Source organism: Callorhinchus milii, unplaced genomic scaffold, assembly GCF_018977255.1.
Source record: "Callorhinchus milii isolate IMCB2004 unplaced genomic scaffold, IMCB_Cmil_1.0 Scaffold56, whole genome shotgun sequence".
In the NCBI taxonomy this organism is placed as follows: domain Eukaryota; kingdom Metazoa; phylum Chordata; class Chondrichthyes; order Chimaeriformes; family Callorhinchidae; genus Callorhinchus; species Callorhinchus milii.
In genome coordinates, this window is record NW_024704797.1 from 49,328 (window position 1) to 74,324 (window position 24,997).

The following is a 24,997-nucleotide window of genomic DNA, read 5'->3' on the forward strand; positions in this document are numbered from 1 at the left end:
CGGGAGCTGTAGTCCGCCGCCATTCAAACCCAAACCTGAGCCGCCAGGATGGGAGGGGAGAGAACTACAAATCCCGGCGCCCACCGCGGGGCTGGTGGTGGGACGCTCGAAGCATGACGGGTGATGTGGCGAGTACTTCCGGCACCGCGGGGTGGTTGCGCGGGAAACAACTTCATGTCCCAGGATGAACGGCGCCAGCCGCTCGCTGCACGAGCGGAGACTACATTTCCCAGGGTTCCCAGAGCGGGCCGCGCCTGCGCACTAAGCACGTGGTGGTGCGGGGGGGGGGGGGGCTCCTGTAGTGTTGTGGTTGGAGGCTGAGGGTCGCCAAGCGAGAGGACCCGGGTTCAATTCCCGGGCGGGTCAGGGCGAAACTTTAGCCAAGTTCCCTTACCCCACATGCACGCGCCCGTGTTCCCCAGCAGTCAGCGGGAACCTGCTTGTTAGTCGATTGGGGGATCGCTTTCCGGGGCTAATAATCCATTCAAAACAATAATAATAATAACAATACAGTACCAAATTGTAAAGCGCCTTTCACATCGGGAGGACTTCCCGAGGCGTTGAACAGTCAGGGATTAGTGGAGGGGGGGGGGGTGGGGGATGGCATCGGGGAGCGGGGAGGGTGGGGCTAAGGTTGGCCGAAGACGCGGTCGAAGAGGAGGGTCTTGAGACGTGCCTTGAAGGAGGCAAGGGAGGGAGTGAGGCGAGGGGAATGTGGGATGGAGTTCCGGAGAGTGGAGGCAGAGAGGCAGAAGGCCCGACCGAGTTGGGAAGGCCAACAAGCAGACCGTTGACATAGTCGAGCCTGGTTGTAATGAAGGTACGTAAGAGGGTTTCAGCGGCCTGAGGGGTGGCGGAGTTGGGCAATGTTGCAGAGGTGGATAAGGCAAAGCGGTTCATGACACGGAGGTGGGGGAGAAATGAGACGCCGAGGTTCTTGACTGGCAAATAATTTGGTTACTCAACCCATGACTGTTTGTGGGCAATTAATTGACTGCCGCGTTTCACCCACAAAATACTCATAGTCAGTTCACTTTACTTTGTATCCCGTGAAGTGCGTTGAGGCATCTCAAAGCCATTAGTTATACGGCGCAGTGTCGAACGCAAGGATTATTATTGCATCAAACCGCAAGGTTTATCATTACTGTCTGATGTCATCCAATCCCACAACACCTCAGTGCCAATCTGGTGGCTTCATAAACCAAAGACACAACCCGTTGATGTCACAATCTCCTGACATCACAACCACGTGCTGACTGTCCGTGTGTGTTGTGCACCCACCGTGCAACAACAACAACAACAAGATCGCATTTGCATCGCGCCTTTCGCGTCGGGAGGACGTTCCCAAGGCGCTGGGCAGAGTGCAGCATTTCAGACCCGAGCTGTGGAGCCCTGGAGTGAGCGACGGGTGAGGGGGAAGAGTCTGTATGACAGGTTTGGATGGTCTGTCTGCAGAGTGGCCTCGGATTTCCTGGGCACGAGCGTCAGCCGGGGATTTGAGGTTGTAGGGTTGGCAGCGCTTCGGTTATTACGCCCCTGAATCTCTGTTACCTGCCGCCTCGGTCCCTCCGGACTTGCCCCTCTTCGAATCACACCCGTGGAGCGATTCGGGACGCGCCGACGGCGTTGGCCGGGCTCGATATCGAATGCGAGGATTATTATTATTATTATGTTACAATAATTTGTTCGCGCCGTCCCGGGACGTGGTGTGCGTTGTTGAGTGAAGAGAGAGAATATCGAAGGGAAGAAAAAATATACAGGAAAGGAGAGGGAGAGTAGACCTGTGTATAATCCATGAAACAAGGATTATTATACAACAACAACAACATTACATTTGTATCTTCTGGAGACAGAGAGTGTGTGTGTGTATGTGTGTTCTGGGCGCGCAGGCGCAGTGAGTTCTAGAAGCGCGCAGGCGCAGTGATTTACAGTGAGTGGGGGGCGCGCAGGCGCAGTGAGTTACAGTGCGAGCGGAGGCGCGCAGGCGCAGTGAGTTATAGGAGCGCGCAGGCGCAGTGAGTTACAGTGAGAGACGCGTCAGTCGAGTTCGAGCGGCGGTTGTTGTGGCGCTTCTGGTTCTCAACCGTCATTTCATCCTCTCTCCCTCTCTCCATCCCTCACTGATACCTTCCCCCTCTCCCTCTCTCCATCCCTCACTGATACCTTCCCTCTCTCCCTCTCTCTCTCCATCCCTCACTGATACCTTCCCCCTCTCTCCATCCCTCACTGATACCTTCCCCCTCTCTCTCTCTCTCCATCCCTCACTGATACCTTCCCCCTCTCTCTCCATCCCTCACTGATACCTTCCCCCTCTCTCTCTCTCTCCATCCCTCACTGATACCTTCCCCCTCTCTCTCTCTCTCCATCCCTCACTGATACCTTCCCTCTCTCCCTCTCTCTCTCCATCCCTCACTGATACCTTCCCCCTCTCTCCATCCCTCACTGATACCTTCCCCCTCTCTCCATCCCTCACTGATACCTTCCCCCTCTCCCCCTCTCTCTCCATCCCTCACTGATACCTTCCCCCTCTCTCTCCATCCCTCACTGATACCTTCCCCCTCTCTCTCTCTCTCCATCCCTCACTGATACCTTCCCCCTCTCTCTCTCTCTCCATCCCTCACTGATACCTTCCCCCTCTCCCTCTCTCTCTCCATCCCTCACTGATACCTTCCCCCTCTCCCCCTCTCTCTCCATCCCTCACTGATACCTTCCCCCTCTCCCTCTCTCTCCCTCACTGATACCTTCCCCCTCTCTCTCCATCCCTCACTGATACCTTCCCCCTCTCCCTCTCTCTCCCTCACTGATACCTTCCCTCTCTCCCCCTCTCCATCCCTCACTGATACCTTCCCCCTCTCCCCCTCTCTCTCTCTCTCTCTCCCTCACTGATACCTTCCCCCTCTCTCTCTCCCTCTCTCTCTCTCTCTCCCTCACTGATACCTTCCCCCTCTCTCTCTCTCTCTCCCTCACTGATACCTTCCCTTTTCCTATCTTTCTCCCTCATTGTGTACTTTCCCCCTCTCTCTCCCTCAGCATTTTATCTCTGTATTTTTCTCTTTAATATATATCTTATCTCCTTATATTATCTTTCCTTTATGTTTTTTTTCTCTCTGCACTTTATGTACTTTTTCCTTTTTTAAAAATACATTTTTTCTCTCTTAAAATATACCGTCTTTCTCTTCTTCAATATATATTTTATCTCTTTAATGTATATATTATCTCTCCTTTAATCTATAGTGATTCCTGCTCTCCTTTAATATATAATCTTTCTCTCTATGTGTGTGTGTATATATATATAGATTTATGTTTTCTTTAAATGAATCACTTTGTTTTCTGACGAGGAGGAGAGATTGTTATTTTTTCTATATGTATTTAAGATTTTAATATCCTTTATACATTTTATATTATAAATATATATCTATATATAATACACCAATTTTCTCCTCGAAGAGAATTTTTTTTAACCTCCTTTGCATTCTTCCCTCTTTCTTCCTCTTCCTTCTCCGCCTTTCCTCCTGTCCCTTTTCCCCCTCTTCCGTCTCTCCTTTTTTTCTTGCAGAGACTCCCCACCGCCCCGAAACGTTTCTTATTATGATTTGACATAAAAACAAATCGCTTCGGCTTTTTAAAAAAATAATACATACTTCTTTCCTCCTCCTCTCCTCGTCTCCCTTTTTCATCCCTCCTCTCCCTTCATCATCGAGTTTTCCCTCTTCTCCTCCCGGACCACAAGTTATGTCATCCTCTCTTTCGACTTGGAGCGTTTCTGGGGATCGTTTTGCTTCGCTGCCCACTTTTTATTGAGGGCCGGTTTGCTCCGTTGCTGCGCAATCTCAGTTCTCTTCCTCGCGGTGGCACCGCGCGTGTCTTCACCGCGCGTGAACGTCTTGGTGCCTCACTCGGTGAGGGAGAGGCGGCAGAGCCTGTGTATTTGGGGAAGAGGAAGAGGAAGAGTTTGCGTATACCCTTGAGTAAACCCGGGGAGGGAAACTGCGTCGGCCTCGTGTGTGTATGTGCGCGTGTGTTTGGGGAGTTGGGGGTCTGTGTCTGTCCTTGGGTACCTTTAGGGAAGGGAGGGAGAGAGTTGCGTTGGGTGTATTTGGGGCTCAGGGTCTGTGAACCGCGGTGGGAGAGAACGTGCGCGAGCGCGTAACCGTGCGTACTCGAGGAGGGGCTGAGGGTTTGTTGTGTACGGTATTTCGGGAGGGGGGGGTACAGGTCTCGCTGTACTTGCCCTTTTGTACGTTCGGGGACGAGAGATTTCTTCCGAAATTTCTTAGGTTTCGGCGGAGGGAGAATATTTGAGGGTCTTTCCATTTTAAGTATAACACGGGAGAGAGACCGACTGGTTTAGATTGTGCAGTTATAACAGTACTAAACTCTGAACAGACTTTGCCCTAAGCAAACCCCCCCCTTCTTTTCCCCCCCCCCCCAAAAAAAGAAGTCAAGCCACCCCGATAATTACAGTACTCGGTGCAGAAACAACAACAAAATTGCGTTTATAGAGCGCCTTTCGCGTCGGGAGGACGTCCCAAAGTGCACATGATAGGATGGACCTGTCCCAGTGGTCCTGGACTTGGTTGAGAAAGGCCCCAACCGTCTCCCTTCAGTTGCTGTCCCTCGTGAGTATGGCACTATGACTGTACGTTGTCTTTAAGTCTTTGTATTGGGAGGGAATTTGGTTGGGATGCGGTCAGATTTGTTCCTATTGCCTCGGAGAGACGTTCAGACCGGCGGAATCCGACCCCCAAACCCAAATGACATCCGGGTATTATTTGGAAAAAAAGGATGAATGATACCACCCCATATTCTTTCAAATGAATGGCGCTCCCTTTAGGTTTGCACACTCGTGTACGGGTGTGTGTCTTGTGTCCAGAACAGTCCTGTGTGCCTGTATCCTGTGCCTATCTGGTGTGTGTGTGTGTGTATCCTGTGCGTATCTGGTGTGTGTGTGTGTGTGTGTATCCTGTGCCTATCTGGTGTGTGTGTGTGTGTATCCTGTGCCTATCTGGTGTGTGTGTAGTGCCTGTATTTAAACCGCAGTACCCTCTGCTCCTGTTGTAGTGCGCAGCCTTGTCGTAAGTATGAGATCTCGCTTGTTTTTTGCTGTTTCTTAAAAAAAAAAGTTTTTGCACTTCTTGTAAAGGATGTGGCTTTTAACTTGCTGAGCTGGTCTTCAGTTTGGTACGAGTGTGAGTGTGTGTTGGGCGCTGCCGGCCGGGACTGCGCTGCCTTTCAGTTTTTGAGAAAGGATAACTTAATCTAAAGCCGAGGCGGCTATTTTTTTCTCCCCCCAAGGTAAGCGACTTCGTGGAAATCGGGGCAGCGCTCGCCCTCTGCATTTGTTTTAACTTAAAACAAAAGCAAGTTGATGTGGAAAACTGCGTCAGAATTGGTGGAGCTTTCCCCACCCCCCAAGTTCTTTTTAAAGTCGCCTCCAGCGGCACGTTCTGTGTCCACTTTAAGCCGGGAATGTGTGAACGGGTAATTAGACATGATTGTGAGCGCCCCTTTGCCAACCTCCGTAAATGTTTATGCAGCGGAGCTTCTTGAGATGGCCGTTGACTGAGCTGTACCCATGTGAGATTGATTGTATTACAGCGAGTGCTTGTGTGGCGCCTTTCACCTCGCATTTCCTCTCTGCGTTCGCAGGGATGATGTGGCTTTGATCAAAGATGTGCTATTTTTTCCTTTAAGAGTTCTGACGGCAGTGGGGGAGATGTCGCAAGACGTATGGATGTCAGTTGCAGTGAGAGTTATAATCATCCTGGCGTGTGACGCAGCGCCTTAAAGCGTCATTGAGACGTCTCAAAGCGCTTCACGGGGATATATTGTAAAGTGTAGTGACTGTGCATTTTTGCGGACAAACGTTACAGGCGATTGTCGCAACAGCAATGTCCCACAGCCGGAGAAGGGAGGGAGGGTCACGGCAGAAGGCTGGACCGCTGATGGGAGACACCTGAGGATAGGAGCAGTGGACTAGAATAGAGAGTGGCATCGAGACAGCCGGCCTGGGGGAGGCTGCGGAGGTCGAGAGGGGAGTGAACAAGCCGTGGATATTGAAGTTGATGCCTTTTTTAAAAGCCTAAAAACCTTCCGTTTCTACCAACAGTCCCAAATACGTGTTTCGGTCGCCCATTCCCCAACGAAAGGGACCAGTATTTCCTCCACCCGGACAGTATATTAACGCTTCTGTCATGTCCCCTCTTCATCTGGTCTGCTCCAGTTGACTTCTGCCCTCTGACTGTTTCTTCATTCATTTGAAGAAGTTGGTGTATATTTTAATTCCCTTACAATTAAACTGCTCATTAATGCCTCCCATCCGGCTCTGACTGGAGGAGACGATAATCTGCATATTCACTGTTGAACCTCACATGACCTGTCATTAGTGTTATCTATAATAATCCTTACATTTCATACCGTGCCGTATCGCAACGTCAAGACGTCTCAAAGCGCTTCACAAGATTTGCTGTTAACTGTTTTGGTTTTACTTACAGAGGATTTGGTGTCCTGTGGCTGCCGTGTGTTGGATTACAAACTGAAGTGGGGAGTTCCCTCTACCGTGTCTCGAAACAAGTGGCCATTTTGTCCATGGATTCCTGCGCAAGTGCTGAGGAGCAGTCTGCACACGATGTCCTAGATTAAACATTAAATGCATCAACTGTGAAAGCATTTCAGTCTGAGAACGAGGACATTCCCAAACCCCTCACCGTGCGTCTGGCCAAATACAAACCGTTGGGGAATGACCACAGAACCGGGAGAGCCGGCCGGCACAGGCCCCTCCAGAGACGTCAATACCAGCCAGAGCTCGAGCTCCAGCAGCAGCAGCAGCAGCAGCAGTGCGTCTATATCGGGGCTGTGCAGAGCAGGGAGGAGTGGGAGCGAGAGCAGTCAGGGCAGCAACAGCAATAGCCCCTCGTCACTGAGCCCACACAAGGGCAGCTCCTCACAGAACCATCTCTATCTGAGGAGCAGCCTGGAGATCGCTGCGGGGGAGCAGGAGGCAGCCCCAGCCTGTGCCCAGCCCGGCAGGACTGAGCCAGCTCCCAAAGGACCCAGCGAGGGATCCAGAGACACACTGCGAGAGAAGACGGACAAGGAGAACGAGGAGGAGGCGGAGATGAAGGCCGTGGCCACCTCGCCCGGGGGCAGGTTCCTGAAGTTCGACATCGAGCTGGGGAGGGGAGCCTTTAAGACGGTTTACAAGGGGCTGGATACGGAGACCTGGGTGGAAGTGGCTTGGTGCGAACTACAGGTAAACACACTGTGTTTTGTAATGTGTGCGTTTGGAGCTTTCAAGTGCTGAGGAGCAAAGCGCGGACCAAACAAAGGTCACAGCTCTTCAAAGGCAGAAAGGGTGCAGTTCCCTTGGCACACATTGCTTGGCTTAACCTCTTCTAGTCAGTGGCTCGAGGGAGAGAGAGGCACTGGGGTTTTCACCACAAGAAAGCAGCCATGCATTGGTGAATGTCCATTTTAACTGGACCCCTACCCTGCACTACCCTGCACCCCGGAAGCCTTTTATTGCTCCTCCTCTCCACACAAGGCACAGCTGGTCAAGCTCTCACCTCTCGGGTTCAAGCCCACACCTCTGGGACTTTGAAGCCCCTCCAATGCACTCCTTGCTTCCCTCACCTCAGTTGAAATCCGTCTCAAGATCTACCTCTTTGACCGACCGCACTTTCGGTTATTTTTTTCCCTCCCCAAACCCAGCTCGGTCGCCAGGGCAGAGCTGCCACGAGCCTTGGGACGTCCTCCCGATGTGAAAGGTGCTTTGAGTGCAGATTGCTTGGGTGCTGGAGGATAACCAGCGGGTGTCGAGCGAGGATCCGATGCTGATCACAATCAACAGAAAGTGTCGACAGCAGGAAAATCGCCAATGTTGCAAATGCTGCCTTTATTTTGATCTTTCATTCTCGTGCTCGTGTTTGTACAAAACATCTCCTGATGCACAGCTAATCCGGTTAATACCCGGCACATTCTCTCTGTCGCTCTTCTCTTTCTGACACAGAAATGCCTGAGCCATTTCAATGTGGTAAGGTGCTGCGTGAAGCCTGGCTCAGCGGGTAGCATTCTCACCACTGAGTCAGAAGATTGTGGGTTCAACCCCCACGTCAGGCACTTTGAGAAAGGGCGGGGAAATGGGGCTGAAAGGAGCAACACAGAAACGATGGGCTGAATGGCCTCCTTCTGTGCTGTAAGTTTCGATGGGTCTCTGAACACCAAATCCCCAAGTGGTTTTAAATGCTCCTCTGTAGCCTGTGTTTGAGGAACTAACATAAAGGAGAGAACTTGCACGTTTATAGCATCTGTGAAGTGGAACCATCTCAAAGGCTGCCTCACTGTCAAATATAGTTAATATTAATCCTTGCATTTGGTACAGTACCTCTCACATGGGGAGGACATAATAATAATAATAATCATGATGATGGTTGCTGGGTGGAAACATTGCTGGGTGCATGTTCCAAACCCCTGAAAGCCTCTTGTTTCCCCGTTGTTTACAGGACAGGAAGCTGACCAAAGCCGAGCAGCAAAGGTTTAAGGAGGAGGCGGAGATGCTGAAGGGGCTGCAGCACCCCAACATTGTGCGTTTCTATGACTCCTGGGAATCGACGCTGAGAGGCAAGAAGTGCATTGTCCTCGTCACTGAGCTCATGACGTCGGGAACCCTCAAGACGTAAGTCACCCAGCAGCCACCGGCCTGGCTTTGCACAGCAGCCGTCACTCACGGGGTGGGGCACAGAGCTCAACAGCTACCGATCCAATGGGAGAGGGGGGAGGGCAGGGGAGCCCTGGGTAGGTAGGGTTTGAGCTGTGTGTTGGTGTAGGGAGGCTGGCCGGGTGGGCCGGGCAGACAGGTGAGGCTACTGTGTGTGTAACACAGACTGATTATCCCTCCTGCTCCACAGGTACCTGAAGCGGTTCAAGGTGATGAAGCCAAAGGTGCTGCGGAGCTGGTGTCGGCAGATCCTGAAGGGGCTGCACTTCCTGCACACCCGGACCCCCCCCATTGTACACCGCGACCTCAAGTGTGACAACATCTTCATCACAGGCCCCACCGGCTCCGTCAAGATCGGTGACCTGGGCCTCGCCACCTTGATGAGGACATCATTCGCCAAAAGCGTCATCGGTAACGGAAACCGCGTGATAACGTTCGTGCCTTTACCCCACACGGGGCCAGAGCTGCTGTGTGTGCTCACCCATGGGCAACAGCCCATAAACTGCCCGACAGACTCAAACGCAAGGCCATCACAAGCTGTGGAGGCCTGTAGCGCAGAGGTTAGAGGACCCGGGTTCAATTCCCGGCCGGGCAGGGTGAGACCCAAGGCAAGTTTCCTTACTCCACACACGAACACCTCTGTGTAACATAGCGATAAGTAGGTACCTGTCGCAACACCAGGGACAGAATATTGGGGAGGCAGTGGGAAGAGGAACAGAAAGTGAATGGTGAGGGGAGGGGAATGCTGGGCAGGCAGGGGGTGAGCGGTGTGCTGGGGCAGGCAGGTGAGGGTACTGTGTGTGTAACCCAGTGCTCCCTTCCCTCTTCTCTCCCAGGAACCCCGGAGTTTATGGCCCCGGAGATGTACGAGGAACATTACGACGAGTCTGTGGACGTCTATGCCTTTGGGATGTGCTTGCTGGAGATGGCCACCTCAGAATACCCTTACTCCGAGTGTCAGAACCCAGCCCAGATCTACCGCAAAGTCACCAGCGTAAGTCTATCTGCACAGCACTGCGCCATACAGAGCCACTGTCAGGCATTTACGTCAGCAGGTGGGTGGGGGGGACGGTGTGGACCAGAAGAGAAGGCAGCAATGCTCTCACAACAATAGCTGGTATCTATACCGTGCCCTTTACGTGGCGTAGAGCCTCCAAGCGGTTGACAAAAGAATTTGAAGTGCTCTGAGACGCTGCTCTGTGTGAAGGGAACGCAGACACCTTGTTGTTGCGTTCCGCACATACAGCAATAACAGCTTCTAATAATAAAATTATCAATAATAAGAATCCATACATTTGATATCGTCAGCTTTGACTGTGACTCCAACCCCCACAACCTTGTGACGCGGAGGTGAGAGCATTAGTACTGAGCAAGGCCGACACTTTGTAGTGCCACGTCCTACTGTCAGGCTGGTAAGTGGCAAAATGAAGTTTAATTAGCTACTGAGTGTAAGGATAGGAAATGCTGGTACCACAATAGGGGGAAGCGGAAGGCGATCAAGGAGTATTCATTGACTCACCGTCAAAATGCTGTAGCCTTTGTTTTCCGTCCTAGGGCATCAAACCAGCGAGCTTCAACAAGGTGAGCGACCCTGAGATCAAAGACATCATCGAAGGCTGCATTTGTCAGAATAAAACCGAGAGGTAATAACCGTAACCACTTCTACATCTGGTACAGCGTCGGGAGGACAACCCAAAACCCTTCACAGGATTCACTGTAAAGTGTAGTAACTGTGTGCTTTGCGGGCTGCTGCAGTTGCACGTAGAGACGTCCCTGCAGATTGTCAACCAGGACACGGGGGGAGGCGGGAGGGGGAGAGAGAAACTCCCTTCTCTATTTCTGATAGCGCCGCAGGAGATCTTTAATGCCTGCCCGAACGGGGCGCAGACGGGGCTCTCTCTCTCTCTCTGTCCAACCACCCCCCAACCCCCCAGTTTAGACTAAATGGGTTTCACGTCCTGACGTGGGGCTGGAAGCCACTGACGAGAATAGTCCTGGCATTTGATAATGGAGCTTGATCACGTCGACCAGAGACGTCTCAAAGCACTTCATAGGATGTATTGTAAAGTGAATTGATTGGGTATATTTTGGGTGAATGTGGCAGCCAGTTTGCGCGCAGCAGTAGCCCACAAATAGAGCACTTTAATTTGGGGCATCGTTGGCCAGGACACGGGGAGAGAGAGAACCTCCTTTCTCTTCTCCAATGGCGCTGTGGGACCTTCACACTACCCTGTGGCTCAGAGCCAGAGGGCTCCCACTGCCACACATGTTGTGAATGTCCAGCACCGTTCACTCCCCTGCTCGCTCGGTCCCGCAGGTTTGCTGTTAAGGACCTCCTGAGCTACCCGTTCTTTACCGAGGACACGGGGCTGCGGATCGAGCTGGGGGAAGAGGACAGTGGGCAAACCCCCTCCCTCGCACTCAGGATCTGGGTGGAAGATCCCAAGAAACTCAAAGGAAAACACAAGGACAACGAAGCTATCGAGTTCAGCTTCGACCTGGAGCAGGACGTGCCCGAGGAGGTGGCTCAGGAGATGGTGAGGGCCTGGTCTGACTGTTACAAGGCGAGGGAGAGGGCGGGGGCGCTGGAGAGACTCCAGGATAGAGAAACAGAAAACGAGAACAGGGGCGGAGAACAGGGGCAGAGACAGAGGACAGTGATGAGGACGGAGGACGGGGACAGAGGACAGGGACAGACAGAGAACAGGGACACAGGCTGAAAGGCTGCTCTCTGATGGTGGGTTAGGTAGGGACGCGAAGCAAAGGAAGGGGCTGGGCCAGTCAGGTCTTATCGCTTGCGAGGCGAGTGCGCTGACCACGATACTAAGTATAAGGATTATTCCTGTTATGATTTTACCTGCGGTGCGTTTTTGATCGATCACAGGTCAAATCTGGTTTTTTCCACGAGAACGACTCCAAACTGGTGTCCAAGTCTATCCGTGACCGGGTGTCCTTCATCAAGAGGCAGAGGCAGAGGCAGAGAGCACAGCAGCTGTGGGAGCAGGAGAGGCTGCAGACACAGACCGTGGGGGCAGCCCCGCCCCAGCCCCCGCCCCAGCCCCAGCACACACCCACTGCAGCCCAGCAGCCCCTCCCGGAGCCCGAGGAGCCTGAGGTCGATCAGCATGTGCGGCAAACTCAGCTGCTGAGGAGCGCAGCTTCGGGTGAGACTCGTGCACTCTCTCACTGTCACTCTCACTCAGCCTCGCTCGCTCACACACTCGCTCACACGCTCGCTCACACGCTCGCTCACTTACTCGCTCACACTCACTGTCACTCTCAGACTCACTCACTCGCTCAGTCACGCTCGCTCACTCTCAGCGCCGCTCACCAGCTCAGCCCCGGTCACGCACATTCTCGCTCGCTCGCTCACTCTCTCTCACTCGCTCGCTCGCCCCGGTCAGTCACCCTCCAGGTCAGAAGGTTGTGGGTTCAACTCCTCTCCGTCTCACTCCGTCTCCGTCACAGAATATAAGCTGTCCAGCCAGGCTTGGGCAGATGTTCGCCTTGGGCGATTATATTATTTATGCAGATCAGACCTGTGCCAGTTTTACTGTAGTAATTGCTGTATTTCTCCTCCCCACCCCCCGCACCGGACTCTCTGGACTCTCTCAGTTGACAGTGTGTCTGATGGGAGCGCGGCATCGATTGTCTACTCCGACCCCCAGATGTGCTACACGTCCATCTCGGAGCAGCTGGTGGCAGCCCAGCAGGTCTCCTCCAGCTCCAGTGTGGAGTCTCCTCACCACATCTCCACCAGCCTGCAGCCGTGCCAGGGAGGGTACACACAGCTAACAGGGGTAAGTGGGGACATGTCAGGCTGTGCCAGGGGTGGGAGGGTAAGCGGGGACATGTCAGGCTGTGCCAGGGGGTGGGAGGGTAAGCGGGGACATGTCAGGCTGTGCCAGGGGGTGGGAGGGTAAGCGGGGACATGTCAGGGTCCTGGCCATGTGACATATTTACCTCTTTGTCAGCGGCTTTCACATCAGGAAACCCGGCAGCCAGTTAGTTCACAGCAGCGTCAGGCAGTCACATTTACTGTACAAATATAAAGACAGTTATTCTCACTTTCTCTCTCTTACTCTCTCTAAGCACTGCTCCTCGGTGACCCAGTTGACAACTGGGGGATACCCAGCCCAACAGTTACTGTGCCAGCAATGCCAGCCTCCCTGTACCACCTGCCAACCCCCGAGACAGCAGCCACCAGCTCCTTCACTACAGGTGAGACCAGCAAGAGAATGTCACTCGATCCACATCTGTGCGTGGGAAGTCGCTGAGCGCAATTGACTGTCACATTTTGCCCACAAAATACACAGTCACTACACTCTATAGTATATCCTGTGAAGCGCATCTGAGTCCGACAAATCATTGCCTTTGTGTTCTGTGTTTTGTTGTTAACAGACGTCTGACGGTCCACTGGCTGGGCTCCACCCCCAGGGCAGTGATGTCCTTCTCCCAGCTCAGTACCACCTGCCAAGCCCCTCGCTCCACCCTCAACCAGTGCCAGGCAGCGGGATCCCGGCCACTAGCCCCTCATCAGCAGGCCAGCCTCCGCACCCACTAGTGCAGCCACTGCCCTTCCAGGTGCCTGTCTGTCAAGAGCACGTGTACCTCCATGTCTCTGTACAGCAGCAACAACCGCAGCAGGTTGTGGGCCAGGAGTACCTCAACCCTGTGCCCCACCGACACCTCTCTGTGCAGCTTCAGCCACAGCCACCCCCACAGCAGCGCCCTGCGAGCGAGGCTCAGTACAAACCCTCTGAGCAACAGGCCTCACAGCTCTTGGCTCAGGCTGCACTGCCAACAGCCCAGCCCCAGCCTGAGCTACGCCAACAGCCCCAGGCCCCACAGCAACAGCTCCTCCAGCCTGAGGTACATCAGCAGCCTCTTCAGTTTGAGATCCATGTCCAGTACCAACAGCCTTTGACAGAGCAGTGTCCTCAGGCCTGGACTGAGCAGACAGGCCAGCCCCAGTACCAGCCAGGCTTAGATCAGTACCAGCCTGGCCCAGACCAGCCCCAGTACCAGCCTGGCCTAGGTCAGCCCCAGTCCCAGCCTGGCCTAGGTCAGCCCCAGTACCAGCCTGGCCTAGGTCAGCCCCAGTCCCAGCCTGGCCCAGATCAGCCCCAGTCCCAGCCTGGCCCATATCAGCCCCAGTCCCAGCCTGGCCTAGACCAGCCCCAGTCCCAGCCTGGCCCAGACCAGCCCCAGTACCCGCCTGGCCCTGACCAGCCCCAGTACCAGCCTGGCCCAGACCAGCCCCAGTACCAGCCTGGGCCAGACCAGCCCCAGTACCAGCCTGGCCCAGACCAGCCCCAGTACCAGCCTGGCCCAGACCAGCCCCAGTACCAGCCTGGCCCAGACCAGCCCCAGTACCAGCCTGGCCCAGACCAGCCCCAGTACCAGCCTGGCCCAGACCAGCCCCAGTACCAGCCTGGCCCAGACCAGCCCCAGTACCAGCCAGGCCTAGATCAGTACCAGCTTGACCAGACCCTGTCAGTCACACAGCAGCTCCCAGCCTACACCGAGCAACCTGCAGCGATGGAGAATTCTGAGCCTCTGATGTCAACCAATGTTGTCGCTCAGCATCCACTGGGGGAAACTTGCCCCCCATCCTGCCAACACCATCCTGGGGGCCTTTACTCCCAGTACAGCCCGACCCAACTTGGCCAGGACCATCCCGAGGTGCTTCGCTCCCAGGATCTGCTGCTGCACCCTGGCCAGCACCACCCGGCCCAGGCCTCGCCTCAGGTACGCAGCGGTGGGTAACCAAGAATTTGGGAACTAACAACAACAAAATGACATTTGTGAAGCGCCTTTCATGGCGGAGGACAGACAGAGTTACGGAACTGGGCTGGGGGTCGGGGTGGGGGAGGGTGGAGGGCAGGGGTAGAAGCAGGGAGATCGAAAGCACGGTGGAAGAGGAGGGTCTTGAGGTGGGTCGTGAAGGTGGCGAGGGAAGGAGTTCCAGAGGGTGGGGACAGAGAGGCTGAAGGCCCGGCTGCCGGTGGTGGGGCGGGGCAGGCTGGGGGGACGTGGAGCAGGTCAGACTTTATATTGTCTCGTCTCCAACACACAGTGACTGTTTGTGAGGGGCAGGACCATGGTAAAGGCTGTATCTGTGTTCCCTGTCATTTATTTACCTGTGTTTCTCTCTGATTCTCCCTGGATCACAGACTGGGAGCCAACAAGGGACGGTGCATCCACAGCGCCCAACAAGACTGGGCTCAGACCCTCCAGGGTATGTGGCTGTCTTACATGGTGTTCGTAGTTTAGAATCATCGATGGTACCAATCCGCTGTGTTTATACTCCAATCCCTCCACTGTATTCTCTCATCGAGTGACCAGTCGAGTTTCTGGTCTCAGACGGTTTGTCTTTTCTCAGAGGGATTCCTGACGAGAGAGAGCTGGAGAAGGCCCCAAAACCCCAGCAGAGGCGTCTGTCCTGTGCCCGGGACCGACCAGAAAAGTTCCAGCTGACTGTGCTGCAGGTAAAGTGACTGTGCTGCAGTTAACGCCAAGGATTAGCAGAGGGAAGAAGGGCTCGGATCAGGGAGGGGGTGGAGGTAGGAAGGTGGCCGAAGACACGGTCGAAGAGAAACAACAACAACAACAACAAGATTCCATTTATAAAGCGCCTTTCACGTCAGGAGGACGTCCCAAGAAAGGTCTTGAGATGGGTCTTGAAGGAGACGGGGAGGAGCTGAGACGGAGAGACCCTGGGATGCAGGTCAGGGAGGCTGGGGAAGGGGGTGAGACAGAGGGGCAAGGGAGGCGTGAAGTGGAGGTACTGTGGGATGGAGTTCAGGGGGCTCGGAGGTGGGGGAGGCGCAGGAGGCAAGCCAGGGGGTGAGGCGGGGCAGGCAAGGAAGGTGGTGAGGTGGAGGGGTTGAGGGAGGGGGGAGGGAGCGAGTAGGGGAGGGAGGCAGGGGGGAGCTGGAGAGACTTGTGTGGGATGGGGTTCAGGAGGCTGGGATTTACCATCTATTATTTTGCTGTCAGGTTTCCAGTGTTGGTGACAACATGGTGGAGTGCCAACTGGAGACCCACAACAACAAGATGGTCACCTTCAAATTCGACCTGGATGGGGACGATCCCGAAGATATCGCGGCCTATATGGTGCGTTAGTGGCTGGCGTCGGGTTTGTATTGTACAGCGGTGCTCCTGATTCCTGGTCAGAGCTGCTGTGTGTGTCTGTGTCTCCGTCCATCTGCTTGTGCCTCTGTCTGTCTGTCTGTGTGTCTGTGTGTGTGTCTGGTCGCTGTTTTTTACTCTGTGCTGTGTCTCTGCTGTGTGTGTGTGTGTATATATATATATATATGTGTGTGCGTATGTGTCGCTCTCTCTGCTTTTCTCTCTCTCTCTAGCGTTCAGGTTTTGACACCTCTCCTGTAACCGTCAGGTGGAGAATAACTTCACATTGGAAATTCAGAAACAGAAATTTGTTGAAGAAATGAGAAATATTATTTCCAATTCCCAAGAAATTCTACAAAAATTATCAGAAGGCGAGCGAGGCGTGGAGACAAGCGGCCCCACTCCTCAAACAGACCCGAGGGTGTTCAACAGCAACAGCGGGGTGAGTGAGAGACACTCCCTTCTACTCACTCTGTGTGTGTCTTGGTTTGTGTCTGCGTGTGTGTGGGTGTCTGTCTTTCTGTCTTGTGTGTGTGTGTGTCTTGGTGTGTGTCTGTGTAGGTTTGTGTGTGTCTGTGTGTCTCTCTGTCTGCGTGTGTGTTGGTCTGTGCGAGTGTACGTGTGTCTGTCTGCCTGTGTGTGTGTGTGTGCTTGTGTGTATATGTCTTGGTGTATGTGTGTGTGTGTATATGTCTTGGTGTATGTATGTGTGTATTTGCGGTCACTGGGATTAGTTGGGAGACATGAGCTCATAAAGAGGCATTTCGGTGCTGATAAGTTGCCTGTGTCACAATTGCTCCCCCCACCCCCACCCGTTAAACCCCATCAGCTGGTTTTTTTCTTTTGCTATAGCCTTTTTGAGGCCTTTGATTTCCCCGCCGCCCCCCCTCCCTCCCCTGAATTTTTCTCCCTTCCTGTCTTTCCCTTTCCCTGTGTGTCTCTCTCTCTGCACCCCCCCAGCCGAGCGGTAAAGCCACAGACCAGCGTTATCCATTTCCCTCTTCATCTTCCTCTGCTTCATCATCCCAGTCCCTCACCGCCAGCCTGACCAGAGAGCAAGAGAGAGGGGCAGGAAGTGCACTGCCACATTGCTGTTTTTTCTCCCTTTTCCCCGTCTCCTTTCTTTCCCCCTCCCCTCTCCCCGCTCCAGCACGTGCTCCTGACCAGGCCTGGGGACATGGTGCCCACAGACAAAGCCCACAGCCTTTGAGCCGCGGGGCACGAGTTTCCCCCGAGGCCAGAATGGGGGCCCTGCTGCTCCTGTCTCTGCTGATTTATACCCGGCCCCCAGGCTCTGCACACACCGCGGGGCAGCTTCCCACTGAGCCCCAGGCTGCTCTCGGATACCAACCTATAATGGTGACGTGGATTTACTACAGGAGTTTCCCCTTTCCCCGTTTCCGGCTTATAGTGTTGTAGGCATTTGCAGCACTGGAGAAGGCCATTCGGCCCATTGACTCCACACCAGCTCTCAGAGCTGTCCCAGCCCCTACTCCCTAACCCCATCAACCCCCCCCATATAACAAGCAGGTTGTGAGATCGTGCCACACAGGAGATTCATGTTGGTACCTGGGCAGTGACTCTGGGTAGACCTAGTCAGTACCTCACACAGACCAAGGATTGAACCCTGGTCGATGGGCACCAAGCCATGGCTTTACCTGCTTGTCGTGGGAGGCCATAACAATAATTATAGTAATAGTAATAATCCAGTTTGGTTGTGCTGTTGTTGAAAAGGTTTGGTTGCTGAGCCTCTCTTTGTTTTGTTTTGGGTGTTTAGCAAATGGCCACAGAGCAGATACATCCAGGCCAGACTCCGTCTCAAGCTTCTGGTGAGTACCGAACAGTGTACATCTGCCAGGAGATTATTTGTTTGGTCAGCCGGGTGTCTGTCACACACACGGAAACCCGTCACCGTGACCGGCCGGGTGTCTGACACACACACGGAAACCCGTCACCGTGACCGGCCGGGGGTCTGTCACACACACGGAAACCCATAAAACATAATAATAATAATCCTTGCATTTGATATAGCGCTTTTCACGTCGGGAGGACGTCCCAAAGCGCTTCACAGAACACACTGTAAAGTGAAATTGACTGTATATTTGTGGGCGAACGCGGCAGCCAATTGCGCACAGCAATGTCCCACAAACAGTCATGGATTGAAAATGACCAATTTATTATTTTTGGGGGGGTTTTGGAGGGATTATTATTATTGTTATTATGATAACCTGTATTTCAGCTGAAGCTGTTCACCCCTCCTCCTCCTCCGCCGGTCGCTGGAGATTTTTCATCAACCAGAGGATAAAGACAAGGGAAACAGAGGCGGCTAATGGTGAGATACCACCCAGCACCACATCCATAACCACAGCCTTAACCCCACCCTCAGCCCTAACCCGAACTCTAACCACAGCCCTGACCCCAACCACAGCCCAAAGCCAACCTTCAACCCGAACCCTCGACTGCTGTAAGATCGGAGACACATTCTAAATAATAATCCTTGTACTTGATACAGCGCCTTATCACGACACAGAGTTCACAAAGTGCTTCACAGTAACATGGATTGTCGACAAAGATTATTGTTTGAGTTTGATGTTTGTTCCCTGATCCCAACAGTTCCTGACACCAAGGAACAAGCACCCGTTCTCGCAACATCAAACTCCTTGGAGGACGTCAAGCAGATTCCACTCGATACTCCCAGCACTGGCTCCACCATGAGACCACTGCCCTCCTCCTCCTCACCTTCATCTTCATCCTCATCCGACACCTACCCAGCGAGTGACAGGAATGGGGCTCATCAGGAACGGCAGCCTGACCCCCCTGAAGGCCTCTCCTCAGCCCCGGACCTCCCTCCTACCAGCCCCCAACAGCCAGGGGCCACACAGCCACCCTCAGTGCCCGAGTCAGACAGTGAGGGGCCACCCAAGGTGGATTTCTCTGACAACCGCATCAAGTCTCTGGATGAGAAGCTGAGGACACTGTTATATCAGGAGCACAGCAGCCAACAGGGCAGCGAGGCCCTGACTCTGCTGGCCGACACTCAGAGGGAGGGCCTGACCCAGGGCTCTAGCCAACAGAGCAGTGAGGGCCAGGTCCAGGGCAGTGTGCTGGCAGAGAGCAAGAGCCAGAGAGAGCCCTCCAACCAACCCACTGACACTCAGAGAGAGGGCCTGACCCAGGGCTCCAGCCAACAGAGCAATGTGCCATCCGTCACCCAGCAGGAGACCCAAGCCCAGGACTCCAGTGTGCCGTCCGAGAGCCAGAGAGAGGACCTGGCCTCCAGCCACCCCACAGACACACCCACCCAGCGGGAGGCCCTGAACCTCTCGCTCCTGCCCAACGACAGGCCCCCGACACTGGTCCCTGAGGAGTCGGAGCTGATGCCCAGTCCCACACTGACCCCCGCACTGACCCCATCGAGAGCCTCGCCCCCTCTCACACTGCCCTTCACGCTGCCCCCCGAGCGGCCCCCCACACTGCCCCCAGCGAGAGCCTCGCCCCCTCTCAGGCTGCCCCCCAGCCCTCCGCTCGACACCATGTGCTGCTCACTGCACGGGGACCAGCTCTGCTCATTGGCCCTCAGCTCCCACCCTGGCATCAAGGCCAAGTACTCCACTCCACCCTCCATCACCCTGATCAAGGTGAGTGTAACACAGCACCCAGCGCCCTCTCCTACGTGTGCACTGCCATTGCACCCCAAACCTCTCTCCCTCACTCTCTCCCCCTCACTCTCTCTGTCACTCTTTCTCCCTCACTCCCTCCCTCCCTTCATCCCTTTGATTACCATCTACTGCTGCCTCCCTCCCCTACCCAAGGCCGCTCTGAGATGTCCAAACTGACGCTCCAGAGTGACGGGCGCTGTGTAAGTGCATAAATGTAAAACTGTGGCACTTTTTTTCTAATGTCCTTCCTCTTCTATTTTACTCTCCCCACCGCTTCTCCCTCTTCCCCCCCATCTATGCTCTAGCAGCAGGCTGTACAGCCAGTGGAGAGGGTGTGTGAGTGTCCTGTGAGCCCGGCTGCCCTGCCTCACACCGGATCAGCACAGCACCAGCAGCAGCAGAGTGGAGGTGGATATCACGGTCTAAATTATTCTAGTCATAAAACAGGCTCTGATGCCACGTACACAGTGGGCAGCCAGACCTGGACAATCACAATTAAAAGATGGGCTAAAAAATTACTGCATCCAGCGACCTTACTGCAGAGATCAGCATCTAACCTGTCCTGGAGGGCACTCACTGCCACACAGGCAGGTCACACACACACTGCCACACAGGGATCCGGGGAGGGAGGTCTGAGCGACACAGGGAGAGAGAAGTATTAAGCAGGAAAATTTACACTAAATCTATTGAGTTTCTGAGCTGCTCAACCACTTGAAGTTCCTGCCATCTCGGCCTATTTGGCCATCGCTTGCTCTCTCTCACCACGAGTCAAGTTACTACACTTTACAGTGTTCCCGTGAAGAGTTTGGGTTCATCCTCCTTGTGCTGTGTCAGATTGCTGTTATTAGACACTCAACCCACGGCTGTTTGTGGGGACGTCGCTGGGCGCAGTTGGCTGCCACATCTCGCTCACAAAAAACACAGTCACTACACTTAACAGTGTATCCTGTGACTCTCTCTGAGACGTCTCAATGACACGATAAGGCGCAGGGTCACATGTAAGGATGATTATTATCATTATTATTGTTATAATGAGCTAAGTTGGCGTATGGGTTATGTTGCAGGTGGGGACAGCCTGACCAGGGGCAGCAAAGCCTCCCCTCAGTTAGAGCCCAGCAGCTCCTTTCCCAGGTTCTCTGGCTGGTCAGTCAGCTCACTGCCCCGACACCGAGGCAGCTTCCAGGTACGTTCACAATCATCCCTGTCCCCCACTGGGGCAAGACAGAGGGCAGGAGCTCCCTCCCTCCCCTCCCCTCGCTCTCACCACACCGTCTCTCTCTCTCTCTCTCTCTGTCTCCCCCACATCGTGTCTGTGTTGGTGCTCACTCCCCCCACACTGGAGCCTATTCCCTGACCGACCGTGTGGCTAATGCTGTGGCTCTGGTTTTGCTCTGCAGATGCGCGCAGAGGGAGTGTTCCAGCCGACTGAGGAGAGCGCCGAGGCCGAGCGGGGGCCAGGGCTCGAGAGGGAGGAGAGTGACACGACCGAGGGGGGAGGCAGTTCTGAGCAGAGAGCAGCCCCCACCGTGGGGGAGACTGACTGCTCCACAGACAATCACCTGTCCCCCAGTCAGCCCGAGGGCGAGTGGCCGGCCCCGGCCCCGGGGGGCGAGGAGGGCTCCGTGCCCCCCAGCCTGTCCCTGCCCGAGGACCTCAAGGAGGGCGGGGGTTCGGCCGACAGCAGCCAGGAGATTCTGAACTCGCCCTCCTCCCCGATGAGCAGCGACGAGGACTCAGAAATGGAGGACGAGGATCTGAAGCGAGAACTACAGAAGCTTCAGGAGAAGTGAGTCTCCGACCTCGGGGGTGGGAGTGGGGGGAGAGGGGGACCAGTGCAATGTGGAATTCTGTCGTGTAGTGATTACTGCCCTCGCCTCGCAAGCCGGAGTCCTGGAGTGTGGTTAGACCCCTCGCTTCACAAGCCAGAGGACCTGGGTTCAATTCCCAGCCGGGACAGGTCAGGGCGAAACCTTAGGCAAGTTTCCTTACTCCACACAGACACACACACACAGACACAACAACGATGACAAAATTACACGTGTATTAATTAGCGCCTTTCACTTCGGGAGGACATCCCAAGGCTCTGGACAGTGACAGCTTTTCAGACACACACCCGCACCGCCGCGCAGACACACGTCTCTGTTTACCCAGCAGTAAGTAGGAACCCGCTTGTGGTCGATTGGATCGCTTTCCGGGGGTAATAATGCCTCCAAAATATGTACGGATAATGGATATACTAATGTGGTCGCTCAGTCCACGGCTGAGTGTGGGACGTCGCTGTGGCAATTGACTGCTGCATTTCGTTTCGACGGCGTGGTAAGGCGCTGTGCCAGATGCAAGGATGTTTTTTCCCCATCGAGTGGCTCTCACGTCAGGAGGACGTCTCAAAGCGCTTCCACAGGATTCACTGTAAAGCGTAGTAACTGTGTTTCGTGGGCAAGACGCAGCAGCCAGTTTGTGAGCCCTCCTGACCCCCAACTGTGCCAGGCCTGGATGTGACTGTTGTTTCTCTCACCCTCTCACACCGCCCCCCCACCCGCCACCCCCACCCCCAGGCACATCCAGGAGGTTGTTGAGCTACAAGCCCAGCAGAGACAGGAGTTACAGGAGCTTCACCACCGGCTCCAACTGCTCACGGAGGCCACTGATCCCTCACAGCGTCTGTCACCATCCACTCGGCATCACAGGCTCAGCAACAGCAGAGCCAGAAGCTCCCGGTCTCCTTCAGCCTCCCTCACAGGCACAGGTCAGTCACTCACACACACACACACACACACACAAACACCCTCATAGAGCCAACATCACACACACAGCAACACCTCACACACAGCAACACCTCACCCACACAGCAACACCTCACACACACAGCAACTCCTCACCCACTCTCTCACACACACACACTCGCACACACAGCAACACCTCACACAGTGTGTTACTGACTGAGATAGAGAGAGAGACTGTCAGGAATGAGGTGTAATTCCCCCTGGACTTGTTCCCCTCAGGTCCTTCCTGCTGTGTGGGCCCCTGTGACGCGCTGCAGGCTCCGGGGGCCAGAAAAGGCACCTTCACTGACGAGCTGCACAAACTGGTGGACGACTGGGCCAAGGAGCGGATGGGGGCGGCGAGCCTGAAGCCCAGTCTGAACGAGATCAAATACAGGCACGATCTAGAGAGCTGGCAACAGCCCTGTGAGGTGAGAACAGAAAGATATACTAGCCCGCAAACACACAGTCACTACACTCTGCAGTGTACCCTGTGAAGCGCTTTGAAACGTCTCGAAGACGTGATAAGGCGCCGGTCAAATGCCAGGATTATTATTATTATATTATAGTACCCCAAGATCTCCCCCCACGTCAGCCATTAAACCCCTCTCACTCCCCTCACTCCCTGTCTCCACCCTCTCCCAGTCTTCACTCCCACTCTCACATCCCGTGAGTAATTACCATAAAGAGCTTTGGGTTCAGTCGCAAACCTTTCTCCACCTCAGAACGTCCTCCTGACATGAAACATGTGATTTGTTGTTGACGCTCCCCTGTAATATAGCCGTGTCTGTATTGGAGCTGTGTGTGTGTGTGTGTTGGAGCTGCGTGTGTGTGTGTAACCCTAACCCTACCTCCCTTGTCTTCCCAGGGAGTTGCTGGTGGGAGTTGGCAAGGTCAGCGATCGCCACATGTCGGCCTGTCACAGGGCGGGTCCTCCTCCAGCTCCTACCCCAGCCCCGGCCCCAGGCCTCCCTGCTATCCCCTGCCTGGCCTGAGCCAGTACGGGGGTCCCTACACCCCACAGGTCCCGGGGGGAGCGAGCACCCAACCTCCCGGGACCACGCCCTCTCCACCAACACCAGGGGCCGTGCAGATGTCTCCCACCGTCCCCCCTCGGCCAAAATAAACCAGGGCGGAGCTGGGTGGTACAGCACAAGATGGCCTGGTCCGGCCTGGCACAGCACAGCCCAGTACAGCCCAGCTCGACCTGGCACAGCCCAGCCCAGCTTGGCCCAGCCTGGTCCAGCAAGGCAAGGCACGTCTGGAGCTGGGTGGAGAACCACCTCAGATATCATTACTGAGGGCCAGTTAGCCTTCCCCCCCCCCCCCCCCAACACATACGCACACACCCTCCATCCCCTACTTCCCGGCTCATCGTCACAGAGAGAGAGGAGAGGGGAGCGTAACGGAGACCACGGATGGAGAAGATTTTTCAGAGAAAGAAGCAGGAACGACAAAGAGCGAGAAGACCGGGGAGAGGGAGAGACTGGCAACGAGAACGTGGAGGGAATCTGAATGGACAGAGGACCAGGCGAGGAGGCCAGACAGGGGGTGGGGGTGGGTGGGGGGGAGAGGGGGCTGTGCCTGTACCAATACCAGTGTTCAAGAGAGTCTGGTGTCAATTAAAACCAGCTTTGATTTGTTTTCCAAGTGGGGGAGGGGGATTGCCTCTTGCCTGGTTTGAGATGTTTTCCAAGTGTGGCACTAAACCGCCCCCACCCCTCGCCCACACCCCCCGAGGGATGACTCCCTCACCCACTCGCGCCCCCCCCCACCATAACCGTGATTCTCGTACCTCCCAAGCAATCACTTCGGGAGCAGTTGCTGTTCTAGTTTTCTCACAAGTGTCTGTGTCTGAGCCACTTGATTGGGGCAGTGGGGGGTGAGGGAGACAGAGAAGGGGGAGAGAGAGCTGTGGGGGGGGGGTTGTGGGGTGACAGTAAATTATTGACCTACTGATGTATTTTATTTCTAAACTAACTGTGATCTGAGCCATATGTAAGCGCACAAACGTGCAGGAGTAGGTGTGCAAACGTAGACACACGCGCCTGCACACTCTCACACGCACACACGGTACTGAGATACCGTGTGTTTAAACTCGAGCCGGAGGGACTGACAGGGCTGTGGTGTGAACCCCCAGCGTCTCCGCTGGAGAGGGAACTCGCTGAGGGCCATCAGCCTGGTTCAGGGGGGGTGTGAGGTCCGCTCCCCCCGATCTCCCTCCGCTCCCCCCGATCTCCCTCCGCTCCCCCTGATTTTGCATGAATATGTTCCGTGTGGCTTTTGTTAAGTGGCACATTTACTTGTCGGTTTGCAGTTGCAGATCAGACCCACATCTCGCTCCCCTCCCCCCCCCCCATCTGTATCCCACCCCCCCGTCTGCACACCTGATGTCCAACTGGTGACTATCCTCATCTGGTTGGGGTCTCCTCGGAGCTGAACTGGCTTCAGGGTCACATGCTGTCACTGGAATATGGGAATCGAGCCCCCCTTCCCCCCCCCCCCGTGACGGTCTCCAGCCCCCGGTCCCTGAGCCGGGAGGGGCCGCGGTATCCCAGGGCACTCACTGCCATCGGCAGGACCTGGAAGGGCCGACCAGTCACTGGGGTCAGGGAATCCTCAGCCCCTGGTGACCCCACAGCCAAAGCCCCAACTGACTAACTAACAGGGAGGGGGGGTCCGAGCTGGACAAGCAGTGGGAAAGCCAGACATTTGCGCGTTGGTCC

The 24,997-nt window shown here is 54.8% G+C and overlaps 1 protein-coding gene across 1 annotated transcript; it reads left to right on the forward strand.

The window, feature by feature from the left end:
- The first annotated feature begins 4,981 nt into the window (after positions 1 to 4,981).
- Positions 4,982 to 23,827, forward strand: LOC103191536 (serine/threonine-protein kinase WNK3-like). Its single transcript, XM_042345509.1, has 24 exons — positions 4,982 to 5,295; positions 6,495 to 7,252; positions 8,502 to 8,674; positions 8,907 to 9,127; positions 9,553 to 9,710; positions 10,271 to 10,359; positions 11,034 to 11,253; positions 11,601 to 11,880; positions 12,332 to 12,516; positions 12,809 to 12,937; positions 13,118 to 14,467; positions 14,893 to 14,957; positions 15,102 to 15,207; positions 15,719 to 15,835; positions 16,119 to 16,292; positions 17,628 to 17,679; positions 18,090 to 18,182; positions 18,464 to 19,488; positions 19,815 to 19,917; positions 20,574 to 20,692; positions 20,907 to 21,295; positions 22,065 to 22,255; positions 22,512 to 22,702; positions 23,140 to 23,827. The coding sequence occupies exons 2-24, from the start codon at positions 6,740 to 6,742 to the stop codon at positions 23,395 to 23,397; spliced, it is 6,201 nt and encodes a 2,066-aa protein (XP_042201443.1). The 5' UTR covers positions 4,982 to 5,295; positions 6,495 to 6,739; the 3' UTR covers positions 23,398 to 23,827.
- Positions 23,828 to 24,997: the final 1,170 nt, after the last annotated feature.

Excerpts from the sequence above, each read along its gene's own strand:
- LOC103191536 (XM_042345509.1), top strand. The coding sequence starts at position 6,740 with ATGACCACAGAACCGGGAGAGCCGGCCGGCACAGGCCCCTCCAGAGAC. Across the intron at positions 16,293-17,627 it reads TGTTCAACAGCAACAGCGGG|CAAATGGCCACAGAGCAGAT; the intron begins GTGAGTGAGAGA and ends TTGGGTGTTTAG. Across the intron at positions 21,296-22,064 it reads CTACAGAAGCTTCAGGAGAA|GCACATCCAGGAGGTTGTTG; the intron begins GTGAGTCTCCGA and ends CCCCACCCCCAG.